General features: G+C 39.6%; 1 protein-coding gene across 2 annotated transcripts in view; it reads right to left on the reverse strand.

Moving 5' to 3' along the window:
- Positions 1-23417, reverse strand: part of gna15.1 (guanine nucleotide binding protein (G protein), alpha 15 (Gq class), tandem duplicate 1) — a 42827-nt gene that overhangs the window by 2572 nt on the left and 16838 nt on the right. For both annotated transcript variants that reach the window (XM_076277782.1, XM_076277781.1), the window contains exons 5-7: positions 17183-17311; positions 9461-9590; positions 264-417 (exon numbers count right to left, since the gene is read on the reverse strand). In XM_076277782.1, the coding sequence (XP_076133897.1) occupies positions 264-417; positions 9461-9590; positions 17183-17311 (413 nt within the window). The remainder of the gene's footprint in view (positions 1-263; positions 418-9460; positions 9591-17182; positions 17312-23417) is intronic.

A 23417-nucleotide genomic window follows, 5' to 3' on the forward strand; every position in this document is an offset into this window, starting at 1 on the left:
CTAGCCCTCCTCCTGTAGGTTTTCCTATGGACGCGTATTGCTTGGTCTTTGTATTCAAGCCACATCATTAAATTATTGTCCATCCTCATCTACTGCCTCTGCTTCCTTGGCAACACCCACTTTGGTTAATGGTAACTCCCGCTCGGTTCCATTACACTCAGCCAATCAAAATCTTAACTCTTCATTAAGTTCACATAAAACCCTGCTGACTTGGAATTTAATTTGTATGTAATCATAAGCAAATATTTCTAAAGTTACTGTACCTGTAAACCCTGGAAAGTATGTTTGTAGGTCAGAAGTCTGGATTTTTTCGGCCAGGATGTCCTTCTTGTTGAGAAAGAGTATAATGGAGGCACTGATGAACCAGGGTGAGTGGATGGTGGTGTAAAACAGGGTCATGCTCTCCTCCATGCGGTTCTGGTTAAAATGAAACAATGATGAATAAAATGTCATGTTCAATGCAAAAATAACATTTACAGAATAACCTTTAGATCAATCCATATTTTTGGAAAATTGCTCAAATGTTGGTAAAAGCAGGCAATCAAATCACTTCGATTTAGTCAGGTGAGTCATTAAAAAATCCAAGATGCAAAGCCACATTGTTTTTGGAAGAGTTATTATAGTAGTTTGTCTCCTTCTGCTGTACTTTACGTTTTTTGAAGCTGTTCCCATGAGCAAAAACTATGAAATTTGCCATGCCCAACAGGTGTCATATAAAACACTTGCGGACAAAGGCTTGGCCCCCTTATGTTTTTGAGTCTCGTGGTTGGCATATAGTTTCACCTGCATGGACACAATTTGGTAGGTGTGTGTAACTCCCCTAGTCGAAGAACTTATATATGTACATTGCATTAGCCTCACCCAACAGGAAGTGAGATATTTTCGGATTTTGTGCGTTATGACACATGATCAATTTTGACGTACTTGACATACTTTTTTGAAGTACTTTTGACGTACTAGATTCATCAGATTCATGTCAAATATGGTATACACAATGTCAAGATGGCAGATGACACTCGCAACGGCTGCTGATTGTGATGAAATATAACTTGTTTGACATTGTTTTACTTAGATTTGTCAAAATCTAGCGAGATATAAACACTGTACTATCTGATTATACCATTGTTGTAACCATTGATAGCGTCTGGTCTGATTTAGATGCGTCTGTCAGACAACTTTCCACTCATGGCCCCCGTCACCAGTATTGCCACGGCAATACTACCCTTCATTGTAATATTGCCTGGCAATACTAGTTTTCATATATGACATTACCTAAGATTACACTCAGTAAACATCAAAAATGGCTGCTGCAACGTGTTGATGTAGCTTAGTTTATTGTAAAAACATTAACTTTCTTCTGCAGTGTTTCCTCTTCATTTTGTAGCTGACTGGTGCTCAGATCATCACAGATTAACAGTAAACAGCAATACCAATCAGAAGTACCTGTCTAGTTGTATTCCATAAACATTGTTTTTATATATGTTAGTGGTATGCGCTATCAAGAGCTTTCATTTACTGCACTATAGGCTACTGTGGTGCGTCTGTCAACAATTACAATGGTACAATTTTAGCAAAACCTGATAGAAAGGTGTAGTTCAGTGAATATCTTTAAAAAGACCTGAAAACATACCTGTATAAGAGAGCCTTTAGTTAACTCATCCTATCTTGTAGACTACTTTTTCTGATTATTCTACATTTGAAGCTGCAGCCAGCCAGAACCCTATTAAGTCTATTAAATGCTACAACAGCTAGCCGACAACATAACAGACATAGAGAAAAAACACCCGGACTGTCTCGCCATTATTGTTGGGGATTTTTAACAGTGCCAAACTCAATCAGGAACTCCCTATATACAGACATATCAAGATTCACACCAGGGACAAAAACACAATGGACCACTGTTACACAGTTTTAAAGGATGCCTATTGCGCCATTTCCCAGGCAACTCTAGCACTCTCCGACCACTGTCTGCTTCATCTCATCCCAACCTACAGGCAGAAACTAAAATGTCTAAACCTGTGGCAAAGACGGTAAAGAAATGGACAAGGGAATCAAAGAGTTGCAGGCTTGCTTTGACTGCACCAACTGGAGCGTTTTTTGAAGCTACAGCTACAGACCTCAATGAACTCACTGACACATCTTACATCAGTTTTTTGCGAGGACATCTGCGTACAAACCAAGATGTTCTGCACAACAACAGCAAACCTTGGTTCACTCCTAATCTTAGTAAGCTGCATCAAGCCAAAGAAGAGGCCTACACTAGTGGGGACCGGGGCCTTATATAAGCAGGCCTGGAACAAGCTGACAAAGGAGATCAGGGTAGCCAAAATAAGCTACAGTGAGAAACTAAAAAATAGCCTCTCACCCAATGACCCTGCATCAGTTTGGAAAGGCCTGCAACCGATCACGGATTAGAGACCATCCCCCCAGAAAATCCCAGACTGGCTGATGACCTGAATGACTTTTTTTTTTTTAAGTATATTTTTTGGGCTTTTTATGCCTTTAATCAGATAGGATAGTGGAGATTGACAGAAAGTGAGTGGGAGAGAGAGTCGGGGTGGGATCCGTAAAGGACCACGGGGCGGGAATCGAACCCAGGTCGCCGACGTACGGTGCAGGTGCCCCAGCCAGTCGCGCCACTGCTGGGGCCGACCTGAATGACTTTTACTGCAGGTTTGAAAAGCATCCATTATCACACCCCTCACGCGGTTTTCCCTCAACACCCAACCCCCTCCCCCCACCTGCGCTAACAATCTGTGAGAATGTGCTGGCTCTTTCAGAAGCATAAGATCAAGAAGGATGGTGATGGTGTGTCCCACTTCTGTCTGCGAGTCTGTGCTGAACAGCTGGCGCCAATCTTCACGCAGATCCTAAACCAGTCCCTGGAGCTGTGTGAAGTGCCCTGCTGCTTCAAATGCTCCACCATCATCCCAGTCCCCAAAAAACCCTCAATCACAGGACTAAATGACTACAGGCCCGTCGCCCTGATGCCTGTGGTCATGAAATCCTTTGAAAGATTGATGTTAAGCCACCTGAAGGACATAACAGGATCCCTGCTGGACTCCCTGCAGTTTGCCTAAAGGGCAAACAGGTCGGCAGATGATGCCGTCAATATGGAACGTACTGTATGCCTGGATCCTGTTTGTGGACTTGGGGCCTCGGCATCATTCCTGATCATTCCTACATCAGAATCTCACCCAGTTCTCAGTGCCTGCCACCAGCTGTCAGTGGATCATCAGCTTCCTGATTGACAGGCAGCAGCATCCAAAACCCGATCCATCAGCACTGGCGCCCCACAGGGGCGTGTCTTCTCCCTCTACACTAATGACTGCACCTCAAGGAACCCGTTTGTAAAACTCCTGAAGTTTGCAGATGACACCACCGTAATTGGTTTGATCCAGGACGGTGACGAGTCTGCTTACAAGCAGGAGGTGAAACAGCTGGTCCAATGGTGCAGTCAAAACCACCTGGAGTTAAACCCCAAGAAGACCATGGAGATGACAGTAGACTTTAGGAGAAGCCTAAATATCTTGGATATTCAGGATACTAGACCCCTCATATCCTGGTCACAAACTGTTCAACCTCCTTCCCTCTGGTGGGCGATACAGGGCACTGTTCACCAAAACCAGCCAACACAAAGACAGCTTCTTTTCCCAAGCAGTCACTCTTTTGAACGCTCAGAAATATCCCCCACCTTTACACTGAACAAAGTCAGTCACCACTGTTTTGCTCATCTACCTTATGTATATTTCAACCTTACAATTACAATATAGTTATTAATATATTGCAATTGCACTGAACTGCCTTGCACTATATTTATAGTTCAGTTTATTTAATTAATAATGGGAAGGCAGCTCCAGTTCCCACAGGAGATATGCAGCACCACATTAAGACTAGAGGGTGACACGGGAATCAATTTTCACTCCCGTCCCATCCCGAGCCCGCACAAATACTCCCGTCATATCCGATCACGTGACAGCCCCCCCAAAAAAATTCTGTCCCGCAAAATCCCGAGAGAAAGACTCCCGAATCCCTTCCCGCTCCCTATGTTGATGTCTAAAGTTATCCGACTGTTACCCAGTAGCGTGCGGTGACCATACATTTTGGTAGGGCAGAAAGCCTTGTATAACTTTTCTTTAAATTTTGGGCTACATTAAAATTACATATTTTACAGGACTTTGCTGTAGGCTATGCTTAAATCATTTCATAGTCAGAATTGTAGATCTGCAGTAGGCTAACCCATCAGTTAAGTTTGCACCGTTCTCATCACGTTAAACCAGCGAAGCATATATGGGTAAACAAAACTATTTTTTGTGTTCCGCCAGGGTTATGCGATAAATATATTGAGGAATACGATCGTCGAGGTGCCATGCCCCAACATTGCATGACACATTAAACTCAACGAGAATCGCCAACATCAACAACAAACGTATTGTGGGTTGTAATTGGTTCTCTTTTCTAAAACGAAATGCCTCACGTCTTTGGGCGCACTCACTGCATTGCAGCGTCATTTTTTTAAGTTAATCTCTGGCTTCCCGCCAGCTCCCGTTTATTATTTCCTGTCCCGTCCCAATCACGTTACCAACAGTGAAATTTACTCCCGTACTGCGGAAAACCCGCGGGAATCCCGTGACCCGCGGGAGTCCCGAAAAATTGTCACCCTCTAATTAAGACCAGACGTGGTGCTGTGGTCTGCAGCGGTGAGGTCAGCAATTCTGATCAAGCTGACAGTGCCATGGGAGGAGGGACTGGAAGCCGCATATGAGAGAGAGAAGGCAGAGTATGCAGACCTAGTCACGGAGTGCAGAGAAAGTGGATGGAGTGCGAGGCTGTACCTGGTGGAGGTGAGGTGGGAGCCAGAGGCTTTGTGGGCAGATCTACATCACGCCTGCTCAAGGACCTGGGACTACGTGGAGCCACACTGAGCAGATCCACCAAAGAGCTCTCTGAGGAAGCGGAGAAAGCAAGCCACTGGCTCTGGCTGAAACGACGAGACAAGGCTTGGGGAGTAACATCCAATTATGTGCGAGGACGCTCGTGCCCAACACTAAACTCGTGCATGAGCTGTCATCTACTAATCAGCATGTAAAAACTGGTGCCGGAAGTTGCAACCATGTAATGTTTTCAAAAATGTCGGCGCCCAAATGTCATGCTAAGTGGCTGAAGCTAACCCTTCAAATCCTGACCCCCTGGTGTTACAGTAGGCTAGTGCAGAACTCAAGGTTAGGAGCTGCACTGAGACACTACATAATTCCTAGTTCACATCCCATACCCCAGGGGGAGCTGGCTGCGTGTTTAGGGCATGTCATTATAAGTTGGGTGGAGAGGGAACTCTCGTGGTTCTTTGCGACTGCCCGCATCGTGTGGCGCGAGTTCCAAACCAGCGTCGTGTCCATCGGACGTGGTCTCTTGAATCCTACAGGGAACTGAAGGATCTTACCATCCACCTTCCTGAACGTACAATCAATCGCTTGTGCTGACTGGCACTGGTGCCAGGCTTGTGCTGATCTGGAGGTAAGCCTTCTCTCCCCTGGGATATATACACACACACACACCCTTAGCATCTTACATTTATACCTCCACGTTAAATCACACGCATTAAGTTAGGGTCTCCGGATGCTAGGACGGTTTGATAGCCCCTAGACTAGTGTAGTTAAACCCTTTCCTGTGTACCTAGCGTCTACGAGACCGTAACACCTGGTTTCAGCACACTCCGAAGAGACCCAAGGTTAGTGTTCATGGAATATGTACTTATCAATGTGCATTTTAAGCCTTAAAGTAATTTTGGGCTGTAACTAGGCCTAGATCATCTTTTGCTTGAGTAGGCTAAGTTAGTGTTAATTGACGTGAATGAACGACAAAATACTTCCACACGGGTGATTTCTTTTCTGCTTCTGCTTTTGGGGTGCAAGTGGCCATCGCTCTATCACGATCTCCGCTTCAGGCATTCCAGGACCACGGCCAGCTACCATGCCAAACAAGTGCATAGTTTATACGCTCAGCATAACAATCATATCAACGGGCGAACTAGTGAAATGATGTTTTCTAAACAAAGTTCGGGAGGAGCCCTTAGGGATCATTGACAGCAATTAACTCACCTGTCTACCGCCGCCAGGATATTTAAGCTGACCTCCTTATTAAGGCTGTAATGATATAAGATTCAAAACCGAAATCGCGACATTTATCAACGATACTGTGTGAAAAGGCAGAATCGCGACACACCTTTCTAGTGTTTCACGCAGTGCTTTGCATCTTTCGCGGCCGCAAAAGCAACCCACATCTCCCGCTTTACTTATCGGTAGCCTACGTTGTCCAAAAACAAACAAATAAATAAATAATAATTTCATACCTCTCCTTGCTTTCATTGTAGACTATGTGTGCAACTTTACCAAACAGTATAGAAGTAAACCCCCTCTCCTTGCCCCGCTCTCTCTCGCGCTCCCTTCCTCTCACTCTCCCTCCCTCTCCAAAACATTCACAATCGTGAAAGCAAGGACGCATAGAAGACGACTAGCTAAATTATTATTAAATCCGCTTAGCATCATTAGCATGCTGCACATATTTGTTTAAAACTCTTGCATTGAAGTTGACTGATCATCTCAATACCAACGTTTCCCAAAAGGGCCTGTCCCAAGGAGAACAAGTATTACCTTGAAACTTAAACACACATGGGAAAACTGAACAGTCCAATCAGTAGACTATGATAGGCTAAGCTAGCCAACTATGCTACTTTGTTTACAATATTTCCAGGCTTCAACCAGACAGCTGAATTAAAGAGGTAGAGTTGTAATAAAAAACAGCAGGCCTAGGCTATAGGCTAATCTGCATAAAGTGTGCTGTCATAAATATCAGTCATTCAGAAAAATATTGTAATCCTCTGGTGTTCGAAGGGAGGCTATTAAAATGTTATTTAATAAAATAACCCCCCCCCCCAAAAAAAAAAAAGAAAAATCGAGATTCGTATCGAACCGTCGGTCAAAAATCGTGATACAAACCGAATCGTGAGGTTGGTGTATCGTTACAGCCCTACTCCTTATCCATACGTCACACGCTGCAATCATATCGACGGGCAAACTAGTGAAACCCCGTTATGCGAACCCTGACACCTACTTGCAGACTGACCAATGAATCAGCCACTGTCTCTGACCCTAGTAGCCACTGCCACGCTTTGCCACTACAGTTTTTTTGTTACAGATTAATTACAGATGATAAAGACGTAAGTTTCTTGCCATTTCGTCGGATAAGAGCACTTCTACCTCGCATTCGTGGAAATAAACTTTTTTTTAAAATTGATTTCAATTATTACATTTAGGTTCGAGTACGGATAGATCCACAAATTAGTTTTCCTTCTTATTAATATTGCTGGATAGGCCATTTTGTCTTTGCGGAGGTCTGCACTCACGAGTGGCCTTCTCGTTAGCATATTAAAATTAGTGGTTGAGGGAGGAGAGAGGGTGGAGTGTAATGCTCGTGCATGTGCGCTTAATTTCATGTTAATTGGGATGTACAAAGAAAAGTTGTGCAGATTCCTGCGTACGCACAGTTTCATACATCTGAATTTGTTTGTGCATGCTCTACTTTCCAGGTTTTCGCGTACACAATGTTTTAGTAGGAATTCTATGCAAGTCTTTGTACATGAGGCCCCTGGACCGAGGACGGAGCCTATGTCAAAGACTCTCATTGTTGCTTGTTCCATGTGCCCTTTTTTCAGTTTGAGCCCCTATTCCTCCAAAGGTCTCTTCATGGCCCTGCTCATTCACTCCATTTTCTCACTCAATGACGTTATGAAATTGGTGCTCTATCTTTTTGAATGAATGGAATGTTCAGGTCAGACAATTCAAAGTGTGTGAAGTGATCACTAGCGGTGAGTCAGAGTGGGGATGTCCTGAGATATAGCCAGTTATGGTATGTCTCTAGTCCAATCAGAAATAAACAATAGTTTGACCAGACCTAACTGCTGTATACATAATATATTTATACAGCACATAGAATATATAAAACATGTTTGACAGGACATTTTATTTCTACAAGTTATTTCTATTATAATTTTCAAAAAAGTATCTGAAAATGTAGTTGGTAGGCTGTCACTACATTTGCTAAATAAGTTTAACCAGTTCAGCTAGGTAAATTAATGGGTAACGCTTTAGAATAACATGTGCTTATTAGGTATTAACAGTGCATAATAAGCAGTTAACAATTCATTACTAACAGTTAGTTAACTGTTGTTATCCTTTAATAACATTAACTAACAGTTAACATGCAGCTTGTAAGTGTTAATAAGCAGCTTGTAAGTGTTAATAAGCAGCCTTTTAAAGTTCCTTACAAGCATATTTGTTTCTAGTTAACAAGCAGCTTGTTAAAGGAATTATCCGGAGTAAAATGCACTTTAGATCGATTTACGGATGATTGGGGGTACATACGTTGAGTTGACATCAAAATCATGTCATTCGGATGTGTTTTGAGAAAGTTTGATGGTACCATTTTCAGTCACAACTCGTAGCCTGGAAGTCAGCAGGGCATTTCAATTGTGCAGCTACAAAACGCTATTTTTATACCTCTTCTACAGTTCCAAACAACATAACACTTACGTGGTAGTGAGTAGAGGGTCAGTAAAGCCAAACCGAAGTATCCCGAGGCCTTTATGTGGTCGAATAGAGAGTCCAGAATGAATTTCATCAAGCCAGTACCTTTCCGGAAATGTTGCCATCTTTGCTGTAGGAGTCTTATTGCTGAGTGTGTTGTAACACGCTCTGGAAATTCACAATTTCGTCGCCGTTTAAAAAAAAAAAAAATAGTCCAAACATACAACTTCATTTCAATTTCGAAAGAAATACTGGACTATGTTTTTTTTTTTTTTAAAAAAGACTGCGACGAAATTTTGAATTTCCAGAGCGTGTTACAACACACTCAGCAATAAGACTCCTACGGACTTTCCCCTGAAGGTGGCGGCAAATATGGCAAACTTTCCGGAAAGGTACTGGCTTGATGAAATTCATTCTGGACTCTCTATTCGACCACATAAAGACCTTGGGATACTTCGGTTTGGCTTTAAGGACCCTCTACTCACTACCACGTAAGTGTTATGTTGTTTTGAACTGTAGAAGAGGTATATAAATATCGTTTTGTAGCGGCGCAATTGAAATGCCCCGCTGACTTCCAGGCTACGAGTTGTGACTGAAAACGGTACCATCAAACTTTCTCAAAACACATCCGAATGACATGATTTTGATGTCAACTCAACGTATGTACCCCCAATCATCCGTAAATCGATCTAAAGTGCATTTTACTCCGGATAATTCCTTTAATGCTTGTTAATGGTGTATAAAACAAAGAGGTGGATAACTAATACGGCAAATTAAATCAGCTCAGATTAGCCTTACCTAATAGCCACAATACATGGCAGGGTTACTGTGACATTAAAAAAGAGCCATAGGAATATGAAAATAAAAATGATTCTCACATCTATATCATTTTCCTCCAACCGCTGGTCATACTCGCTGAGGGAGGCCAAAAATATGAGGGACGTCACATTCTCAAAGCAATGGATCCACTTACGTCGCTCCGACTTCTGTCCACCCACATCCACAATCCTATGTCACAAGCAGAGCAAGAGAGAAATTATCACTGCTTACACAACCATTTACCATTTACTTAACAAAAATTATGCACTTTTCTCACCTTAACCTCATTGAATTGCTAGAGACCTAAATGCCACTTCAGAGTTAATAGTAGAATCATCAAAAACATACAAATGACACATCACGAAAGACCAAAGCACTACAAAACATGTTTAATCTTGTTCAAAATCCAGTCTCAGACTACCTTTTAAAACAAAAGAATGCATGACTACATGAGTCAACAGCAAATTTCACACTTCCATGATACATGACATTCACTATCAAACCTGTGTGTTAACCCTCTAACCGCCAAAGTTGCAAAATTGTGACAAACAACATGACTGATTAAAACAGTGTCCACTAAGCATACCCTGCTTATTTCGACCCTCTGCCCAACATAGCTAGAGGTGCCAGTGGTAATAGTGATGATAGTGTCCGTAATGGACGTGGTACAGACAGCAGGGGTAGTAAAAATAGGGCTTTGAAGAACTATAAAGTCACCAGCGATAGGAACTGATTTGACCAGGCTACTTTATTGTATAGTAGCAAAGGGTTTGTGGTTATAGTAATAGTTTACAATTGTTGGTTTATATGTGACTGTTTTCATGTTCATTTGTTATGTGGGTGCGGCAGAGTAAAACAGTTATATTCAATTTACTATCAATATCTCATTGCTTCCACGCATAATACATTTAAATGTTAAAACAGCTTGCCATGGATGCACACACAATGGTAAGCTCTGCTTTCAAGTTTATCCAGTGTACTGTAGGCAGCTTGCCATAAGGTATGTTAAAACGGCTTGCCATGGAATTGGCAGGTCATGGAGAACGGCATTTGCAAGTAACCTAATCCAACGTCAAGGGACTCACTGCTTTCAAGTTCATTCAGTGTGTTCCCAAATGCTTCAAGAAATTTGATGTCTTCTCCCATAACAGGCAATAGTTTTAAACATGTTAGCCTATACAGTATGTCGGTGTCTCGATTCCCAGCGCTAGTACACATTTTAACAGCAATTATGCGCTAACATAGGCTACCCCCTGTCAGAGCAGCTTAATTAGTGATAACATACGAAGATGGTTCCGTAGTCTCTTTGACAGCTCAGGGATATCAGAGAATGTCTAATAAGGGGAGAACTTCCACTCTCGGAAAACTTCCGGTTTCTGAACTGGTTGCAGTTCCTTCTCTGGTTCCATGTGAGGGCGCTCGTCCACGAGTGCAGAATGGATGGAGGTCTATGGAGCTGTACCCCTCAAAATATATATATATATATATAATATAGCACAATGCTAGCGTGTTATGGGCAACAACGTCAACGACCCAACCTGTAAGAAATCGAAAGGACATAAGTACTCGTTCATTCAACTTTCGACCTATAACCCATGTTGAACTTGTAAAAACTACAATCAAATCTGAGATTTCTCAACGACAGTCAGGTGAAAGAGACAAATTTAGCCGTCTAGCTCCATAGACTCCCATTCATATTGCACTTATGGTGATCGCCCCCAGTGGAACTCTGGTGGAACTGCAACCAAAATTCGGTACAATGGAACTTAATAGGGAGTGGCCAGGCTCTCCGTAGATGGGCTCTGGGGATATCAATGCAGAGGTATGTTTGTAAGCTACATATTAATGTTTTTGCAAGTAAACTTTTAGCATTATCTTTATATTCATTGTGATGCTATATGGGCCTCATGCACATGAAAGATTAATGTCATGTAAATGTTGTTCGAAACACACAGTGAGTTTTCAGTTTACTGATAACATTTCAAATAGATGTCAATTAGTGCATTAGCAAGGTTATTGTGTAAAGTATGCTGTTGATGTTGTTTCATAGCTCTTGTCATAGATTTTGACAAGAGCTTGTGATATTGCTTTAAAGTAGGCTACTTGGTATGGGCTCATGCGAGCTGTCAAACACTGTACACTAGCCTATGTGGTGCACCCCTCTGCTTTAAGCTTATACATCTAGCGTTTGTTAACTAACTGTATCTGGATGTGTTTTTATGACAGCACATGACATGCAGTGATGCCTCGTATTAAAAAAAAATCACACCAGAGATTTAAGTGGCATCGAAATGAGGCACCAAAATCCATGTTGTTATTTGATGTCGTTACTACCCTTTGCGTCGGCGCCGGTGCCATACTAGAACCGGGTTTTGGTGCCCAACCCTAGTGTATACAGACACGCAGGGTTTACGTTTTTTTTTCTTTGGTATTCTTGGTGAAGTTTGTTGTTTATTTAGGTTTGATGGATGCACTACTGAAGTAAATAACGGTCTCTCAGAGCACTCTCTCAAACTGAATACAATAATTCAAATCACACAATTGGATCACACAAGGCACAATTGAATGAAATGGAACTGTCAACAAATCAGAAAAGATGCATATGCATGCTAATGTCAGTCCAGGGAGTTCAACTTTTATTTTGTATTCATTTTGTGTCTATTCATGTTGATTCCAGTTGGCCTCTATAAACTTACATTTTGAGATCAAATTTTTTAGTCGTAAGTACCAGTGTTGCGCGCGTTAGATTATGGCAGGAACTCTGTAAAATCACGGTAGTGGAGTCCAAGTCCAGTTTATGTCTTCTTAACAACCTCAGCACACCAAAATAGATGCTAGTTGTTTTTTTAAGCATTTGATGAGGTAAATGCCCAGTTTGGGTTTCAACATAAACACTTAATGGAGTAAAAATATATAAGAAGCCTCTCTTTTTCCTCACTTCACTGTTGTGATGCTTTGTTTCAGAAAATTTCAGAAGCACACAGATGGTCAAGTGATTCATAGCTAGTACTCTGATTGGATGATCTAAAAATATTGCCCATTAGCAGGGTAGGAATTTCACGGCGGCCACGACGGCCATGGCCTTGCGTTGGCCGTGAGGCCCCTTTGAAAATCAGAGGTTTACAGGCCACGGTGGCCTTGGTGCCCCCTTCTTTCAATATTCTGCTTTGCATCCTACTAATAGCTACTAATACTAAATATTATTTAGCCTGTGGCTGTGGAGAAAGTGACAGCGCAAGAAAGAAAGTGCGTCCAAATTCACCCATTCATCTCAGTTGAACTACTCGCGAAGTAGCCTATTCATCACACAGACATCACAAGTATCACATGAAAGAGCTTTTTCTCAGCTTTTAAACGATGTTACCCGATAATTGCTGAGTTGAACGGTTCGCGAGAAAAGTAAATAATATAATTCAATTTAATCATACATTCTACTGAAGGTTTTGCGTCCCATGATCTCCCAAACCATTCATCTCGGTGGAATACTTCACGAACCCTTCTTTTAACACACGACAAACCATATATCAGAATAAACAGCAGACCTTACCGAACACAAAGGTGTAAAGCAATCCCCTGTACAGTTAGCCGTTCCAGAGTAATCCAGTTTTGAATTTGCAGTAAATTTCGGCATGCATGGATGTCTCCAAATTTGGGCTTCAAGTTTTACAATGTGTTTAAATTGTTCCACATGATTTCATAACGGGCCAAATACAAAATAAATGTTACAAATATCGCCTAGATATTGGTAAATCAGAGTTTGTGAAAGTAGCCTTAGCCTAATGATAACAAAATTCTAAGCATCTAGGCTATTTGAGTTTCTTAAAGCTGAGTTGTGGTTAAATTGTTCAATACATGATTTTATAACAGGCCAAATATAAAATAAATGTTATATATAGCCTAGATATCTGTAAATATTAGATGATCAGATGATTTACAGTTCTATGTAATATGTCATGTTTCATGTTTTTGTAATGTTTCATACAGTGATGCAGGTCTACTGCAGTGAATAGGCTAAATAAAACTTTGATTATTTTTATAGCCTACTACTGTATAGTTAACTTTGGCCTTGGTGCCCTGACATGTGGCCTTTGTGCCCCCCACCAAATATGCCCAACTGAAGGCCAAGTGGCCTTGCCCCCAGAATGGTGAAATTCCAAGCCTGCCCATTAGTATCTAAATCGTTCAGATAAAAATTATGTTGCCCAATGTCAATGGGAAAGTGTCACTCAGTAACATTGCCCGGCAACATTGCGCAAAAAGTTGCCCCGTGTAAGGTAGAAAAAATGTCAATAATTAACAGAATAAATTTAAACAAGTTCTATAAATCACCCCTAATACAGATAATGTACATGTTGATGTGTGTGTGTGTGTGTGTGTGTGTGTGTGACTGACACTTAGTTTCAAATATAAAACTAAGTTTCAGGCCTAAATTTGGGGCAGGACAGAGTAGGGCGGAGATGGGGGGCCGTGCTCAGTGTCTCTCTCAGCCAAGGGCACCTTGGGCTGAAAAAGGTTGAAGACCCTTGCATTAACATTAATAGTGTGGAGTTTAAATCCAACCAAAACACTCAAACACAATGAACGGTAATAGGTAAGGGTAGTTCAGGTAGCTTCGAGCAAGGAAAAAACAGCTGCGAGTACACAACACAGCTGCGAGTACACAACACAGAGTTGTGCACACACAAAACAACCTCAGTAGGCAGTTTGGGGTGGGAACTAAGGGAAGCACTGGCCTCTTATGATTGGCTACTTCCATGTGACCACACCCTAACACACACCACATTGTACCCTGATTGACAGCTATCATGACATATTGTTACATGAAAAAGAGTCTAAATCAAATAACGTTGTTGCTACATGTCAATAAATACATTTGATGAAATGAGGCATGTATGTTAAGTGATTTAGACCTCTACATTCTGACTAAATTGTTAAACATACTACAACATACTTTCAATGCATTTCCTATTCCTATCATAAGATAGAGAAATGGAATAGGCTTACTTAATCTGTAACATTAAATGTATAGTTCTATTTTAGGATGATAGTTGGGGACCAAAACAACGTTGCAATTTTGAGTAAGATCGGAATATGCATTTATATAGTCAGGTTCCTTATATTCAGATTTAAACCTTTGTGGGAATTTTTTTGGGATTAGGTAAACTAAACCTTTTTGGAAAGGTTATTGTATAAGGAGTCAGAAAATCAATGTTTGCATTTGATCAGATGTCTATATGGCAGCCATATTGAAGTTTAAAAAATGGCCGCCATAAAATGTCAAATTGGGTAACACTTTATAATAACTACACACAATTCATAATTTATTAAGCCTTTGTTAGTTATTAGTTAAAAGTTTGTTCATCATTAGTAATTTCTTGTTCATACATAATTTATCATCAGTAAAGCATTGGTTCACAGAGTTATACATTTTGTTCATAGTACATAAGCCTATCCAAAAAATATGTTTGTAAGTACATGATTTATACTTAATAAATATTGAAACAACCACTTATAAATGAAATCATTTGTTCCTTATTTGTAAAGCATTGCTCCTATGTTAATTATCATAAATAAAGTATTTGTACACACAGTTATAGTTTGTTCATAGTAAGTAAGCCTATGTCTAAAATGTGTTTATAAATTAATTGTTAATACTTACCACATTGAGTGCCAAAAACGCAATATTGCATTTCTTGTTCCCATGCGTTGAGTGCCAAAAACGCAAAATTGCGTTTTTATCTTTTTTTAAATTACGAAAATAGGACGATTTTGGGAACTCTATCATGAACAGAACTCAAATAGATGATGATCGCTGGTGGTTTTCCGCTTTGAATTGTGTGTAGTTATTATAAAGTGTTACCTAAAAGGGTAATATCTCAACTTCTGAATAAACTGGAATGTTGATTTTTACTGCTAAACCCACAATGTAAGGGTCAAGTAATCCAATGCATGAGTAGGTAAAAATGACTGTGGTTGTTTTCTTGCAATATCTTTGTAATGAAAAGTTACTCACTTTATCAACAAGTTCACTCATTACTCATAAAAACATAATATTTATTGTGGGAATGATTTTAAAGACATGCACATTGCAAACCTACTAGAATGGGTGCTGAGAGTGATCCACACACAAAGTAGCCTGGCTATGCTAATGTTTATTTGAATTTTAAAAGCAATTTGATAGTCTTCCCTACCAGGGGAGATGGGGCAGCCATGGCCTACTGGTTAGCACTTCGGACCTGTAACCGGAGGGTTGCCGGTTCGAACCCCGACCAGTAGGCACGGCTGAAGTGCCCTTGAGTAAGGCACCTTACCCCTCACTGCTCCCCGAGTGCCGCTGTTGGTGCAGGCAGCTCACTGCGCCGATTAGTGTGTGCTTCACCTCACTGTGTGTACACTGTGTGCTGTGTGTGTTTCACTAATTCACGGATTGGGATAAATGCAGAGACCAAATTTCCCTCACGGGATCAAAAGAGTATATATACTTATACTTATACTTCAAAATAAAACAGCAAGGCAGATACAGAACATACAGAATAGTCACAGAGAAATAACTGTAGGCTCCCAAATAGCCTATTTAAACTTCCCACAAAGTGAACTAGCAAAATGTAGCCAAGCCAGCTGCAATGTCTCTGAACTCTATACTGTTTGGTCTAATCTGGGTTTTGGGATAACTTTTCCCCTTAAACAACAATATAGCACCTTAATAATATTAATTTAATAATTTACCATTTTTATCAGAGCTTCCCCTCTTCCAAAGAGCAGCTACCGCCATGGTGTGTATATGTGTAAATATATACACATTTGAATATCCCTTAGCAATGTACAGTGGTCTCTTAATTTTTTCAGGAGCTGTATATATTTTCAACAAATCCATTAAACATAGGTGTAGTTGTGGAATGGAATAAGAAATACACCCCCCCCCCAACAAAAAAATCGCTATGTTAGCTATATAATTTATAGCATAAACTTTGGGGGCAGCTTTGCCACATACAAGTAAATCACTCTTTTAAGTCATTATCTACAGCATGCTAAAAAAAAGAGTGAGAGTGTCTGCAGACAAACTGGACTATTTTTACCTTTGTAAGTGTAAAGAAAAAAGTTTTATAAAGGACTGTTTGTGCAGTCAGTGCACTAACTATTACTATTCCAGTTCGTGCCATTTTGTGAGAAGAAAGTCCGCACAAGTCCATTACCAAACTCTCGTCTTTTTGGTGTCTGTTGACAGTAATCGACTTGTACTGACTACTTCTAGCAAGATGGCAAATGTCCTTTTTTTATAACAAAGGTTTTTTTTCTTACAAAGGTAAAAATACTTAAGATTGTCTGTAGAGAGCCTCTCCATAGTAACATCACTGAATGACAGTATGCTATTTACAATTTTCTGTAAAGTTTGTAAACACGTTATCAAAATCAACTTAATGCAGAACTATATGCATGCACACGTCTTTTGTTTAAGCAGGAGAGAGAATACGCACGCACGTTGTTTTCTTTAGGCATATCTATAGTTGCTGGTTATCAGCACACAATGTTATAAGCTAATTCACTAATTCAAGACTTATTATGGATATAACAGTTTTGTGTGCGTACCATAGCATTCATTCCAGCAGGCCCCATAGCAAAGCTGCCCCCAAAGGCAAGTTGTAATATTCCGATCTTACTACTCAAAACTGCACAAATGAATGTTGTTTTGGTTCCAAATGAAAGTAAACACTCTTTATCATCTAAATATAGACCCTAGGTTGTTCTTAGACTGGAGTTGTTTTTCAAGGCTTTTTATTTACCTGAGTGTTATCCTCTCAACACTAAAGGAATAATCATTGATGCCCGTAGTGGGCACTCTGACCCGAAGGACATCTTGAGCAGTAGGGATGTAGTCAGGGCCAGCTATACGCTCAAGATTTGTCATGAAGCTGTATCAGTGGAGACAAAGAGATTTGCATTATATTTGTGTGCTTTACAAACATTACAGACATATAAATTCCACTTGTTCATGTTTCAGTTACCCTTTAAATGAAGTCCTACAATGAACTGTTTTAATTAAATTCTGTTACGTTTTAGAATATAGCCACAGGCATTCAGACAACTGAGGTTATATTTGTGACTAGAACGTTTTGCATGTACGCATCAATGTTTTTTTCAGTAAGTATATTTCCAATGAGGCTAGTCACATGAAAAGTTCACCAGACATTAGTATTACCTCAGGAAATCCACATAAAGAAATCCAGACATTAAAGTCCTTAAATAAAGTTATGTGTAATAAAGTGGAATGACACAGGAAAAAAGTACTGAACGTGCCAACTGAAGTGTCTTCGATACTTTGTGGAAATGCTTTGTAATGATAGCTTCGAGACATTTCATGTATGAAGAAACTAATCAGTCGCATTATTCAGGTGTGATTTTGGACTATTCTTCTAAACAGATAGTCTTTAAATTTAACTGATCTTTAGTTCCTTCCTCAAATGTTCAGTTGGATTTAGGTCAGGGCCTTGATTTTCTTTCTCTGAAACCAATTGAGTTTCCTTTGCTGTATATTGCTTTGGATCGTTGTCTACCCACGTCTCATCCTCATCCTCCTAGTGGATGGCAAGATTCTCTTGGAAAATAATGGCTCCATTTAGGGCTGGGATAAACAATTATTTTTTAAACGATTAATCTAGCGATTATTTTTTCGATGAATCGATTAATCTAACGATTCATTTTTTCAGTCAGATTCGATTTCGATTCGATTATCGATTATCTCCCCATTAATTCACTAATAGCAACTTAGGCTATCTAGGCATATCTGAATGAAAAAACATTAATTCTTTAACATGGCAATATATGTTTATTGCTCTTAGGATTCCAAAATAAAAGACTATACAAGTGCAAAGTAATGCATTCTTAGTCAGAGGTAGCATTCAATAAAGTTCAGTAGTGTATGTCTAATTGAGTGCCTGTCATTTTAAGACGTTTGTGTGGGAATCCTTGCAATTAACATTAACATAGTTAAAAGGATGCTGATGTGTGGATGCAATTCATAACGTAGTTAGTTCAAATAACGGTTCGTTCTTCTCCTTTGGACAAGCACCTTTGAGTCTTGGAAAACACTTTTCCATTTACATTGGGAATTTGCATTCAATAAAATGAGCCCTGCATGATAACGAATACAAGCAGCTGCAAGTAAGCATGCTAAACTTAAACAGTATTCTAACGTTAGCTTTGAGATACTGCTTGATTGCATACTGTAACTTAACTTAGTTTAGTCTCCTCAATGTACTATGTTGTGATAAGACCTTAGCAGAGTTTACTTTAACTTTAATGCAGCAGTTTTGAACAAATTTGCACAGCATGGTCATGATGCTAAGCGGATTTAATAGCAATTTAGCCCACTCGTCCCCTTAGAATTATAGGGTTCTATCTACGTTCTGAGTAGTTCTGAGATATTGAGCTTCAAAGTCTTAGAATTCCATAGACTTATACTGATAAGTGGAACAAACCTCTTCAGATATAATGTCCAAAAATGCATACAACTACAAGAAACACCTCACCTCATCTTCTTAAGGTGTCACAGAATAAGAATATGTAAATAACTCAATTTTGACAAAAATGTCAGATAGAACCTTATAATTCTAAGGGGACGCACTGTGTTCTATGCAGTGCTTCTATGTGGCAACAACAATCCTTTAACAATCGTGAATATTTTGTTAAATGCACATATGCAGAGGAGGAGCAGCGGGCTCGTTACGAGAGAGAGCGGACGGGGCGAGGAAAGGCTGTGTGAGTAAAAAGTGCAGCTCAATGAAATTATTTTATCTTATCTTTAATTTAAATAGTAGGCCTACAACATACAACATCAATGTGTGGTGGCCGGTTTTGATTTCGTGGTGCCCAGCCACAGATTAGTCAACGTATGGAAAACACTGAAGGTGTAAAATTAAAAAAATTTAGCAGCAAACGTTATGCTTGACGAATCAACGCTTATATTTTGCGTCGACATATTTTTTGTCCCAGCCCTAGCTCCATTCATCTTACCTTTAAGTCTGCCAGTTTTTTAGAGACACAATTTTTTTTATAGGCCATTAATATATACTAACCCAGCTGATATTAATTTGCACAAATAGGACGTATAATTACTTACTATTAACAGATTTTAGCTCATTCCTGGCCTTTCCTTGCTTTCGTGAAGTGCTCTTTCTCAGTGTGTTCAATATTTTTTCCTGTCTCATTTCACTTTATTACACATAACTCATGGATTTTAATGTTTGGATTCCTTAACATGTGTGGATTTAATGTGGAGTTAATACTAATGTAATTTCATGTGAATAGCCTCATTGGAAAAATACATACTGAAACTAAAATTGATGCCTTCAATACTTATTTCCCCCGCTTTATCTTACTTTCTATGTATGTTTCAATGGCTAGAACAATTGAGTTTGTACATCTGTATGTACAAACTGTATGCAAAAGGTTGGGCAACCCTGAACAAAATATATATTATGGTAATTTTTCAAGTGAAAAGAAGTAAACAAAGTAGGGATGCGCAATATTATTGGTACATCAGTATTGTCAGATAACAGTGTAAGAATTTTATTATTGAGAGAGGGTTTTAGAAGAAGCATCACACAGATCTTTTCAGATAGGATGATACCTACTCTAATCAGAAAATGTCTTACTGTATGTCAAATTGCATATTTCACATCTACACAAAGTTGAAATGATTTCTTATTAATCATGAGAGTATATCTATATTTCTTTAAAGGTGCAGTCAGGGATTTTACTCGATTTCAAGCCCATAAAATTTTTTGTCACATTCAGCAATCATCTCCTCACGACCAGTAACTGCCATTCCGTGAGTACACTGTAAAAAGCCCTGGTCTCTGTAGGCAGCCCAGGTCAGAAAACTGGAAACAAACAAAGCGGGGGTAGCATGTCCCCCAAACAAAAACGAAAACCTGCGTGAAATTTCTCTGGGAATACTGAAGGGGTGAGATACCTCTCTGGCATGTTTCATTTGGTCCTTGGTTAAAATATAATGTTTCTTTGTACAAAATAATACATTTAAATATAAACCTAAATACAAACAAACGCGACTTCCTGCGTAATCCTTGATTGCACCTTTAAGTATACATTTTGGGTAGAATCAAAGGAAATGTGCTTGTATCTGCAACAAATAAGCCATCACAAAGATAGCAAATGGTTAATTCTAGTACAGGAAGGACCATTAAAGGAAATAAAAAAGATTTGGTATCACCATTGGCAAGTTTTACGTCCTTCAACCTAACAAGACATTTCATAAGCAGAAATAAGCAGTTATCATCATGACATCCATTCACTGCCCAACAACGTGATGTTCCAGGATTTCGGTTCAACATAAAAAAACAAAAAAAATAAAACTAAACTGGCTAATTGAGGGGTTCAAGGAACCAGCTGTGGAATATCCATCCTTGTCTCAGCTCAAATTTTATTTTAAGTTCACGTTAAGATCTTAAAAATAGCCAAGGTTACTCAGTTTTTCTCCCCAATTACTCATATCTTGCCTTATTTCTCCTAATTTCGAATGTTGCCTTTTAAGCTACTTATTTTATTTCACATTAAACATTAGGCCTACAACTAGGCTCCATTTATCCATCCATCCACCCACCCATCCATCCATCCAAAAAAAGGTTCGTACTTCTCTTTGGGACAAGCACTTTTGAATTTTGGAAAACACTTTTCCATTTACATCGGGATTTTGCAAACATTCATTGTCAGAGTCAATAAAATGAGCCCTTCAACGAAATTGACAAGCAGCTGTAAGTAGGCTAAGCATCCTAAATTCGACATCCAAACAGTATTCTAACGTTAGCTTTGAGCAGGGGCGTAGCACCAAATTCTGGGCCCTATGCACAAATGGTGGCCATGGGCCCCCCCCCCCAACCAACCACCGGCTGTAAGCATGAAGCATGAGGTTCACAATTAACTACTATCTAATCACACATTGAATTAATCTAACAACTCTTATATGTACTGTATAACAGAAAATAATCTTATTACCCAAGACTTCACTGAATTTCTGTTTTATTTGAAGAATGTTTAAAAGCTAGAACATGAAATGAATGAAAACACTTTTGGCTGAGACAACAGCTATCTATACAAATTGAACACTTTTGGCTGAGAGAACAGCTATCTATAGCTAACTGAGTGTGATGCGTTTCACAAGTTAGCTTTGCTACTAATTTGACAGCCTTTCCTCATGAACCTATATAACATTGAGCCTACTAAGTTAAGCTATTAGCTCATAATAATTTTCGAATTAGTAGGCTATTGAAATGTTGTGGTAGGCTATAAATCAGGCATCATGTTATTTCTAATTTTGTGTTAATGCTGTTTTAGCACTGATAATCGCGGATTCGCGGTGGTATTGAAGTGTTTTGTAACCTTCAGGAGTTCATTTCATTTGTAGACTATTGCTTTCACATTGGGCTCACCATTCTTGGGAAAGAAGGCTGTTAACACTTGTTTTCCCTCATTTCTTTTTTTCTCCCTTTTTGGCCTCTCTTTTCTTTTCTGGGGACCGGATTTAGCTTTCTTAGACTTAGACATCTTCACACCGTGACCGTCTGCATTGCCGCTTCGGCAGAATGAACGTTACTTCAAAAATGCGCCTAGCAGGGGAAGGCGGACTGAACCATTTTGTGCAAGGGAGAGGGTGCCTGCCCTCAAACAATGTTGGCTTGGACACAATTTAATACATCAATCAACTGATGCATTTGTAGGAAACCAAGAACTCCTAGCTGCCAAGCTGGCTTTGGAGGAATGGCGGCACTGGTTGTAAGGGTCGCTCCATTCGTTTCAAATCTGGACTGACCATAAAAACCTGGGGTACATCAAGGATGTAAAAAGACTGACTCCATGGCAAGTCAGATGGGCCCTCTTTTTTACTCGTTTTGATTTTATAGACCAGGGTCCAAAAACATTAAACCTGATGCCCTCTCCCACCAGTTCTCTACGGACTTGTCCAACCTACTCCTGCTTTTGCCCTTTGTGTTTAGAGTCGCCTTCTGTTCAATAAAACCTTCTATTTTCTACAACTGCATTCTTCCCAGTTTTCTCAGTTCTGATACTTACATTTTTAATCCGTTTGAAATGCAATCTTTCTATTATTTTTTTCATAGTGATTAATCGCATAATTTCTATAGTTAATCTCGATTAATCACATATTTTATCACATGATTAAAATTCTATTATTTTACATTTCATTACATTCCAGAAGTCCATGTTAACAATGTAAAGCCATTTTTACCAGTGTATCTTGATTGGGAATCAAATGAGAGCAACTTAGTTAACCCTTTAGCCGCCAGGGTTTAAAAAGAATAAATTGGATTTGTACATAAAATTTTTAAAAGGCCATGGCTTGCAAGTGGTCAGAGATAAAGTCCTACTGTAAATGTGAAAATCATTTAATATGAACAGAAGTTTATGAAGGGGGTAAATTTACTAATCTAATTAGCATATTATGACGTCACTGGATGGTAACCACCGTGAATTATGCACATTTCAGTAAATACTAGATGTTGAACATATTTGAGCAGTTTTTCTTTCTTTTTTTGTCATTTCACCGACATAACAAATGAACAGGAATACAGTCACATGTAAACCAACAATAGTAAACTATTACTATAATCACAAACCCTATGCTACTATACAATAAAGTAGCCTGGTCAAATCAGTTCCATATCGCGGGTGACTTTGTAGTTCTTCAGAGCCCTATTTTTACAACCCCTGCTGTCTATACCACGTCCATTACGGACACTATCATCACTATTGCCACTGGCACCTCCAGCTATGTTGGGCAGAGGGTCGAAATCGGTCGAAATAAGTATGGTATGCTTAGTGGACACTGTCGCAAAGACGTACCTCCATTCACAGACGCACCGTGACTATCAGTCAATAGACGATCGATCATATTCTCCAAAAGGCAGATATTCTCCTTCAGAATCAGAATAGGTGAATAACAGATCCAAGACTTCATCACACGTGAATTTTTTTTTCAACATT

The sequence above is a fragment of the Alosa pseudoharengus genome, unplaced genomic scaffold (genome assembly GCF_046254945.1).
Source record: "Alosa pseudoharengus isolate Yale_2024_CS ecotype anadromous, Long Island Sound unplaced genomic scaffold, YU_APseudo_1.1 YU_APseudo_1.1_scf_11, whole genome shotgun sequence".
NCBI classification, from domain to species: Eukaryota; Metazoa; Chordata; class Actinopteri; order Clupeiformes; family Clupeidae; genus Alosa; species Alosa pseudoharengus.